The sequence below is a fragment of the Hylaeus volcanicus genome, chromosome 8, assembly GCF_026283585.1.
Source record: "Hylaeus volcanicus isolate JK05 chromosome 8, UHH_iyHylVolc1.0_haploid, whole genome shotgun sequence".
In the NCBI taxonomy this organism is placed as follows: Eukaryota; Metazoa; Arthropoda; class Insecta; order Hymenoptera; family Colletidae; genus Hylaeus; species Hylaeus volcanicus.
Window position 1 is genome coordinate 15,660,118 of NC_071983.1, and position 10,222 is coordinate 15,670,339.

A 10,222-nucleotide genomic window follows, 5' to 3' on the forward strand; every position below is an offset into this window, starting at 1 on the left:
TAGATAAGTTTGAAAATAAATAAAAATTAGGTGCGTTTGGTCTAAAGTTGTGGGACTTAGGGCCCCCGAATCGAAGAAGATACGAAGGTTAAAAGCTGACAAAATCATGGGTGATACTTGGATTTGCAAGATTCTTTATGGGGTTAGTTAACTTCGAAACTAAACAAAAATTAGACGCATTTGGTCTAAAGCTGAGGGGGGCAGGGCCCCCGTGTCGAAGAAGAAACAAAGGTTAAACGCTGTCTGTTAATAACCCGACTCGTCTGAATCTTGAACGACCTAGAGATACGTTACCTTAAAGAATCTTTTCTTTCTCCAGCTCCTAGTATTCAGATATTCGAAGCTTCCATAAATTAAACTGTCAATTGCAAGCAACCTTCAATATCAACGAAATTTCCGATCGATCGATCGTGGCTGTAATCGATCAATGCCCAGCACTGTCGACGATTCCCATCGTTTTGCCGAGGAGTGTAGGAACGGTGCTGTCGGCAATGACCTAGGCGTGCCGTAAAAAGAGAGGCGAAGGGCCTTTCGAGTACGTTGCACGCGGATCCAAACGAGGAGTCTGGGATCGGATCCGTAGTCCTTGGCAATGTACTCCCCGCACGGTGATGCTAGCGAAACGCGCGGAGACCCTGAACGCGTCCACTGGCGATGGTAGAAGGGAAAAGTGGTAAACGGCGACGGATTGCGTAGCGTACGAAACGAATCGGGCCCCGTCGGGGACGGTACGAAACGGAGGTGGCGAAATGAAGCGGATTCAAGTACACCCGCTCGATTCAAGTACGCTTCGCTGGTGGGAGAGGTCAGAGTGGAGGAATAAAAGCGCACCGGCTCACCTGGTTGAGCATCATTCGACTCTCAGCAATCTCACTTGCTAAGTACAAGTTTCGTGTCAAAGGAAGACAAACGTCAACCCTATCAGCAACCATGTACAAGTTCGTCGCCTTGTTCGCTCTGTTGGCCTGCGCTGTAGCCGCACCAGCACCCGCTCCGGCACCAGCACCAAAACCAGGATTCCTGGCCGCACCGGTTGCTCTTCACGCAGCGCCTGTCGTCTCGGCGGCGCCTTTGGCGGTAGCGCACAGCGTACCCGTCGCCACCAGCTACGCAAATACCTACAAAGTCAGCGTAAAGAGCCCCCTGATCGCCGCGGCCCCCTACATTCACGCTGCACCCGTCGGCTTGGTGAAGACTGCCCCCGTCGTCGCCGCTGCTCCAGCAGCAGCGGTCTACGCTCACGGACCCATCGTCGCTGGATACGCAACATACTGAACCAACAAATAGACCGGCAACTCTTTTCTCTCCAGCCGCTCTAGTCGATCCTCTTCCCCTGACGACGACCTCGCTACCGCGGTAATGATCAATCGCGACTCGATGCTGTCGGTTAATCATCGAAAATAAAATCTATACATGCTCAATTCAAAACTGTATTTTATTGTTTCCTTCATCCGTCTGATTTTCCTCTTGCACGCCCCGTCCTGTATCGTTTCTTCCTAGCTTGTAAGAGGAGTTTTTGGAAGGAAGGTGTGGATAGAAGGTATAATTGATAACTTCAGTTGGTCCGAAGCTGAGGGTTTCGAAAGCAGAATTGGAGATGTTAGAGTTTTTAATAGTTATAGCAGAGTTTTTGGGTTGCTAACGAGGGGGAAGGTGGTTGGTGTTATGAATAGAGGGTACAAAGGATTTTTATTTTAAGGATTTAAGTGAAATTTTATTATTTTGTTCGACTGGCTGATTCTCCTCTTCCACGTCCTGTCCTGTATTATTCCTTCCAAGCTTGTAAGAATAGTTTTTAGTTACCTAAGATAAGGGAAGTTGTGGGGTGTTATGAATGGAGGGTACAAAGGATTTTTATTTTATGGACTTTGTTGGATACTTCGAGCCCTTGGCAACTCAAAGTCTACGACCCCGACGGTCAAAAATTAACCAACACCGGGAAAGGTCTCTTGGAATTAGTTTATGACCTGGAAGAGGAAGTCAGCAGACCTTTTTCTGATACAAGAGGTCACCGATAGTTTTCGTTGCATTTTTCCACTGACGTCGAAATACTCAGCTCGATCGTAGTCTCCTTGAGAGCAACATCGCAGCTCCTAACTCTCTGGTCGAAATAAAGAGTGTCTTATAAAAGGGAATAACTGAGTGATAATTATTTTCTAACCCCAATAACCAATAGATTTAAATGAAATTTTATTATTTTGTTCGCCTGGCTGATTCTCCTCTTGCACGTCCTGTGTACCTAAGATAAGGGAATGTGTGTAGCGTTATTGATAGAGGGTATAAAAGAGAACTGCGGTTGGTACGAAGTTGAGGATTTCGAATGGAGAATAGGAGATTCGAAAATGATTGGAAAATGTCGAGCAATGCAGAACGACTCGCGAATGAAGATAGACACTCCAAGGATCGAGACGCACGCTAGTCGGAAAATTACTGAAACTCGGAACACAGGAACGAGTACGCGTACTTGCGTCGTTCCAGGAACCGGTTATAATCGTCAACCCGATTTTTGTCGTCTAAACAGGCACGCCCTTGCCTCTTCTCGCGAGGTTACCGATCCCGAGTTTTGCACAGAAACTCACGGATAATGTTTTTCTACGTTGCGTCTTTCAAGGGCAACTGCAACTATTGAAATACCATCGAGTTAGTTAGACACATGGTTTTCGATAGGAATGTTTTATCTCCCCTGCAAAGTATTTCTTCAAACATCTTCGCAAACATGTCGAGTATATAGGTCAATAATTTCTTCCATCTGGTTTATCCCCAGATTTGGAAACAGACGCGATTAAGTTAGATTTCCAGCGGGTGGGGGGAAAAACCAATACTCAGGGATTTGTGAAACAGTGCCCATGGTGGGCGGGATACGATAAATTGACAGAGTTACACCAAAAGAGAGATACACCAAAAAATAGGAGAGATGCTGCAACATCCAACTCTCCTATTAACACATAGAAAAGTAGTTTCGAATAACAAATATGAAATAAATGACTGGTTATTATTTCAACGACAAACCGTATTACATAGACAGAAGACATAACAATGTCTTCGTATTTTATATTAGAGGGAGCAGACTTCGTTAAAAAGAACGTAATCCAGCTTCGACAAATGGTGCCACTATAACGCCGTTTATATAAAAGAATCGATAGACGTTTTAAACGACGTTACAAGCGTATCAGGTATTGAAAACACTCCATCGAAGACACAATGAAGATCTAAAAATGATCGCTTATACAAGACAATTACACTTTACTATTTACCTCCTTTTTCCTCTCCAGCCCTATTTATATTTCTTATTTCCATATTTCTCTCCGTGATCACTCGAAATGTCAAATATCGACGAGTTTTTCGGTCATTAAAACTTCGAGTCAGTTCTTCATGTCGTTCGGGTCAAATGGGGTCAATCCCCTCCGTTACTCGTCGCGTCAAAATCCCGCGAGTTGTCTCGCTGGACGATCCACCGTTTCCCACGATTTTTACCGCCATTGGAATGCTCGAGAAATAGTTGGAAGTTCGATAAAAATTTCTGGAGATTTTCTATCCTACCGACGAGCGAAGATGGAGGAGAGCAACGCGCCAAGTCCCGCCCCTGACGTCGAGGATGAATACAACGAACGATGTGCAGGGACGGGACCGGTGGTGCAGCAAACGAGGACGAGTTTTCTTTTTACAGCACCCCCAGGATCTCTATAAGTACGAGAGGATCGACTCCATCCTCGACCAGAAATAGAAGTGCGTTTCAAGCCGTGCGTGCCAGAAATTTCGCAATCGTCATGTTTGGATACGTGAGTACACTAACGCCCTTATTTAACGGGACAATCGAAGGAGGGGGAAGGGAGGTGTTCGTAAAATCTGTGAAAATACCACTCTCTTTTTTTTTAATGCTCAATCAGTTGGTTTAAACCGAAGATTTAAAGCTTCTACCTCCTTTGCGTTTTTTGTTGTTAATTTTTCTTGGTGCATAGAGTCGAAATTCGATCGGTTCGTTGTCTTTTCCAAGAATCCAAGGAAAATAATAAAATTACATTACTTTTGTAGATTGTTTTAGCAGTTGTGGTGGGTACGGCCTGCGCCGCGCCAGCTTCCCCGGCCGAATCTCCGGAACCTTCTCCGCTACCTAACCCAACACCAGTACCCACTTTACTAAAGGTAACTGATTGACATTCAAAGGAGTATAAAAGTGGGGGACTGCACTTTAGTGCCGCACAGTGGATGCTCGGTAGCCATAACTCAAATCGGGAGAGCAACACATATTTTGCACAGCATATGCAGGACATGTGTTAGGTCACAACGATGGAATCAATTTCTTAAAGTGATGTTTTTAAAATGAAGGTTGTATTACGGATAACGTTATGGTATAATTTTTATCGGAGTAAATAATGCGCAGTTTGGACTCGACTTTTTCGTGAGTAATTCCGATCTGGTCTGGATTCTGATTCGGACTGCACTGTTGAAAATATGGTGTTAATTTAACGCAAATCACATGTTGGTCCAGCAATATTTTTGAGTTAATTCATGCTCTTAAATACGTAGATTAACACAGTCAATAACTTTAACATAATTGTTATGGTAATTACCTACAGTATTTTATCATTACAGAACTTCTATATAACATTAAAACTAAATAGTATGAATTAAAAAATATCTATCTATCTGATATAATCGAGATATCTATTTCTTCTTTTTTAAATATAATCACGTATTAATTAAGCGTGAGCGTCTTCAGCCAAACAACGCTGACTTAGTGTTGCCTTTACAGCTCACGAATCTTATTGAATCTAAATAAAACAATGTCGATACGCAAGAACACATAATTTTCAACTGCGTGCATTTGTTCTAGGTGCCATCTCCTGAACGGTCACCTCTACCAACGCTGACTTCGGATGCGGTGCAAGCAGCATCATCGTCATCAGCAGCTGAATTAGCACTGCCAGCACCATTACCGTCATCTGCAGCTGGATTGGCACTGCCAGCAGGACGGTCTCCCGCCTCTTCTGGAAAAGCTCTCTCCCTAATATCTGAAATCAAAACGCCAGCCTCGACAGCGAAACTCGCGCATGTGATCGCCCCCATAGCGACGCCGATAGCAGCATCGCCGATTCTTTCGCCCCTGCAGGTTTGTACGAAGCTACTATTTCGACGTTAACATATTTCTCAATGATTTCTATACATGGAGCACTGATGCATTTAAGTTTTTGCCAAAAATTGAAGGTGGGATATCGTGCTTCATATCCTCGAGGTGGTATGTCAGGATATTATGAATTCTGGTGTAATAATTCCTATCTATGAGGCATTAGTGCAATGAAATTCATTTTGTTTCGAGTCTAAAAACTCTTACGCCAGGAAATTATGAATTCGAGCATAACAACCCCTATCTATGAGGCATCGGTGCAATGCAACTTATATTTTCTTCGAGTCTAAAAATTCTTACGTCAGGAAATCAGGAACTCTTACGTGAGAAAATCATGAATTCTGGTGTAACAACCCCTATCCACGACGCATCGGTGCAATGAAATTTATTTTGTTTCGAGTCTAAAAACACTTACGTGAGGAAATCATGAATTCTGATGTACCAACCCCTATCTATGAGGTATTGGTGCAATAAAATTTATTTTGTTTCGAGTCTAAAAACTCTTACGCCAGGAAATCATGGATTCTGATGTACCAACCCCTATCTATGAGGCATCAGTGCAATGCAACTTATATTTTCTTCGAGTCTAAAAGTTTATAATCTTTCCTTTTCATATTAACAAATATTGTTGCTATATTTAAATTTCTCGTGATCCCAAACTACACGTTCTTCAAGGAAATGTTCGTTTTTAGGTCTCTGCGTACGCCTACGCCTTGCCAGCTCCCGCGCCTGTGGAGCTAGTAGCGGCACCTTCTAGCTACTCGATCGAACAACACGGTTATCGTATTACCTACTGATTTCGCGTACCGCCAACCTCCACTCACCGACACTGATTCCAGCGGTAACTCGCAGCTCGACGAACCTGGCGTACCAGCTACAGGGCACACCTTTCATTCTCATCCGTGAATCATTCTGTACCGTAAATCGATAAATTTCTGTATCTCGACACAGCAAACGATTTCAAATACATATCCTTTTCGTAAGACGGGATGTTTGAGCACCTGCCTTGACTTTCCCGTCACTTCGTCGCCTCTTCACCTCTGTGCTCGCGAACCCAAGCGGAAAGTGAAAATAGAGTTTGCTTTCTCTGACGTTAATGAAACTCTTTTCACGCGTTAACTAGACTACGCGAGCAGAATAACGAATGCATCTTAAGCGTAATCCGTAATACGCGTGTAATAAGATTGTAACAACAAAGTCTATAACTTACGACTGGTTGTCTGTCCATAAATCAATCAAAGCAAGATCGGAATAGCGTTGATAATTACGTGATACCATAGTTATGTCATTCCAATGGTTTGTATACAAACCGAACCGAGCTATTAGCGACGAAAGGGTTGGAGACCACTGCTGCAATTCATACTGGTATTATTGGAGAGGTCATACGGTCGTTGATTTCCCGACCACTTTCCTAAAGAAACGATTCGATAAAGATCTCGCCGGTCTAAGTAGCGCGGCATGTCGCGGGTAAAACCCACGGGGTTACGAAAGAGGGTGGAAAATCCAGATTACGCAATCGCCCGTGCTACGCGAAAGTCTATCAGGTTCCAGTGTACGGTTCCAGTGTTCTAATCGGATCGTACATTCGCTATCGTTAAATCGATCGCTGAAACAATAAAGGTCGATTCCTTTTGAATCGCTCGCATCTTCGTACCGATGCGAGTTTTCGACAACACGAGGAGCACTTTCTCCCGGATCTCGACTCGGCGAAATGGCACGACCGATGCTACGGAAAAGGTGTTCGAGACAGCAAAGTCGCTAGATGTAGAAAGTGACAGCATATATTAGGCTTATGTCAGAGGAAGAGAGGAACATAGTTTTGGAACCAAAAAGGCTGACAGTCTTATGCGCGTGGGAGTGTGCCACCTCTGAAGGTATCGAAAGAAATTAAAAGGGAGTTGCAAAGCTAAAAGTGTTTCATTAATAGGCACAGCTCTTTCGGAGATATTCGTACACCGTTGAAAATTTAATATACGAAGCGTCCCACAGTGGCGGATTTCGCCGAAATCTTGGCCAAAAGTGAAAAAATGTTTATCTTAATTTCACAAATGTACGTATTGCATTTTATTTATAAATGATAGAATTATAGAGCATCATTATTCGACAATAGCGATTTTCATTGTACTATCCTTTCAGAGATACACGATCTTGAAGTTGTCAGTTTTATAATGTCAAGTTTTTAAGCCACAATTCAAAGTAATTTTTCAGTGTAATTTCGAATTGTAATCCCTTACTTTCATTATTGGTTGTTGCCAGATATACTCTAAATTAAAATATAATTCAGGTTTATTGTTGTATTTCACCGTTTACAGCTGTGATAACAAAAAATACAGAACCTATGAGTTTGTTACCATTTCCTAAGGAATTAGTTACGTATCAAGCGTGATCAAGCGGTCTGTTTGGTCGTAAAATAAGCATTGAAGGTTCCCGAAGGCAGGCCTGCTGAGTTTTCCTGCGATAAATTGCGATATTATGAGTTGTTAATATTTGTTTGTTGGCCGCGCCGTCTATGGAGCGGTACACTTATGGCATAGGACCGGATGGGCTTATGTAATTCTACACTGAAAAGAGCTTGCTGGTCTGATGAGACATTTACAGCACAGGTTTAAAAATATGGAGCAGGAAAATGCATTTTTGTCCATTTACAGATAATGATCGGTACAAAATCTGTTGACCGTCATAAACCGGGAATACGGGAGCCCTGGTAAACTTTTCGTACGGAATTAGAATTTGTATAGCTGTCTATAAAATGTTTTTCCTTTCTCCTTCAACAGAAATTTTTAGCGACTTCCTTGAAAAATTACACACCCCATAAGACATTTATAACGATGTGCACCACTACCACGACACGAACTTAACCGTTATAAAGAAATGAAATTCATACGAGAAACAGTCAAACGACAGACGTCACTCAAACTTCGCAATACTTACATCGATTTTTATAACGGGGTTGCAAATTATTTTGGTTTCGTAGCGCAGTTTCGCAGCGACCATAAAGCCAAAACATTTCGTAGTTTTCAACTTTATTAAAATATTAAAATTTATTTTATTTTATTCTATTTTATTCTATTTTATTCTATTTTATTCTATTTTATTCTATTTTATTTTATTTTATTTTATTTATTTTATATTTATTAAAATTATTTTTATATTCGATATTTAACGTTGAAAAAGTACTCTATTATAATTTTAAAGTCATATTATTACAGTCTATGGCGTCAATTCACTGTAATTTGAAATTATTACTTTTGGCCAGGATTTGCGGCGAAATCCGACACTGTGCGTCCGTTCGGTCCCGAAATGGGAAAATATTTTGGCGTCGAACAATGGTCCGTTTACTTTCCTCCCATCCAATGGGACAATGATGGAGAAACTTCCAACTTTCTTACAGCCGCGTCACTCGGCGTCTACACATTCGTTCGGTCAATGAAAATGACGAGTATCGACGTATACATTTGTTTAGGCAATCTAGGCTTCCAATATGTCCATCAATATTATGTAACTTTATTATTAAAAATGTCGATTTGGCTTTGGACAGCTACACCTATTACGAACTATATGCGATATTCTAGGGCTTCCAGTTATTCTGGATCACATTTCAAAGTAAAACACGAAGTGAAGGAACTTCTACCTACGCTGAAAGTCTTGGTGTTAGCGTGCAATTAGTTCTTGCTTCTTTCTTCAAGAGAATTTTATATCGAGAGGGAGCTGTGACGTGTGACGTACATAGAATTACGTTATCAGAGTCAAAGGGAAATTCATATGATAAAAATTCTCAAATTACGTACGTCACTGCTGTATCTCTATGTGAGATTCTTTTCAAAGAAGAAGCAAGACCTAATTGCGCGGCGGTTTTAAGATCTTTAGCGTAAGTAGAAATTCGTTTATTTCGTGTTTTACTTCGCGTGTCTAGAATAACATAAAATAACTTCTCACGATATTCGTAAGAATACGCGTAGGCGTGCGAACGCACGACAGGGGAAACTTTTTAAATTAATGGCCGTTTGGATGTTCGTTGAGTAATGAAAACAGGTAAATATGCAAATTCCACGTGCATTATAAATTCAAATAAAAGTAACGAAATCGATTCTTACATTTCAAGGGCTGAGGAATAGAAAGTTCGTAAATTGAAAATATTAAATGCGGAGTATCGCCACCCCACCTGTAACACGAGTTCGAAAGACAAATGACCAAACTCGTGTCGAGGTAAACGGTGCCGCGACATGTCGCAGCGTTTACTTCTAAGAATCATGCATTTGTAAGCGAGCACGCTTACCTCTTCATACTTTTCGTAGACGTGGTTGCGTAAGTCCATTATCGAAAATCCCGCGTTACACAATTTGCTTGCGTACGTTCGTACGCACCTATATACCTCGTGTCACACATCCTAACGCGTCATCCACACTTGGATGTCCCAAATAAGTTCCACTCGACCGGCGAATTAATCGTAATATCGAAGAGCTTGGGTACAAGAACAATGTTACGTATTTTATTTATCTAGAGGATGATAAGTTTTCAGCCTGGTACCAGCTGTCTCAATCTTTACGTTTCTCTGGGGTCATTCTTAGAAACTGTGGACCTTATGGTGGAATTTATTAAAATAATTTTAAATGCATAAGTGACACGATTTTCACGAGTACGACTCATTTTATATTCAAACGTTTATGTTGATATTCAAACCTTAAGTCTTCTTCAGCGTGAGTGATAAGGGACGGACAAACAATCAAATTTTATGTATATTATACAGGGTGTCCCAAAAGTCGGGGAGGAGCCGGAAATGGGGGGTAGCTGAGACGATTCTGAACAACAATTTCCTTTGCAAAAATGTCGGATGGGGCTTCGTTAAGGAGATATTAAGAGAAAACCCCGAGAAATCAAGAGAAATCAGAGCGCGCGTAGACCGTTAGAGCGGCCGCGGTAGCGAAGGCTACGCGCTAGGCGGCAGCGTCAATGTCCTTCGATGCACGTCGAGTCACTTGTTCGCGTACAAGCGCGGCCGCCAGCGCGTAGCCTTCGCTACCGCGGCCGCTCCAACGGTCTACGCGCGCTTTGATTGGTCGGGGTTTTCGCTTAATATCTCCTTAACGAAGCCCCATC

General features: G+C 42.1%; 2 protein-coding genes across 2 annotated transcripts; both read left to right on the forward strand.

Annotated features, from left to right (window-relative positions):
• The first annotated feature begins 866 nt into the window (after positions 1 to 866).
• On the forward strand, positions 867 to 1,434 carry LOC128880649 (cuticle protein 70, isoforms A and B-like). The gene has a single exon (XM_054130945.1). It carries the CDS (start codon positions 931 to 933, stop codon positions 1,273 to 1,275), a length of 345 nt encoding a protein of 114 aa, XP_053986920.1. The 5' UTR covers positions 867 to 930; the 3' UTR covers positions 1,276 to 1,434.
• Positions 1,435 to 3,611: 2,177 nt separating this feature from the next.
• Positions 3,612 to 5,922, forward strand: LOC128881175 (putative uncharacterized protein DDB_G0290521). The gene is made up of 4 exons (XM_054131957.1): positions 3,612 to 3,779; positions 4,033 to 4,143; positions 4,835 to 5,110; positions 5,818 to 5,922. Exons 1-4 carry the CDS (start codon positions 3,612 to 3,614, stop codon positions 5,920 to 5,922), a joined length of 660 nt encoding a protein of 219 aa, XP_053987932.1.
• Positions 5,923 to 10,222: the final 4,300 nt, after the last annotated feature.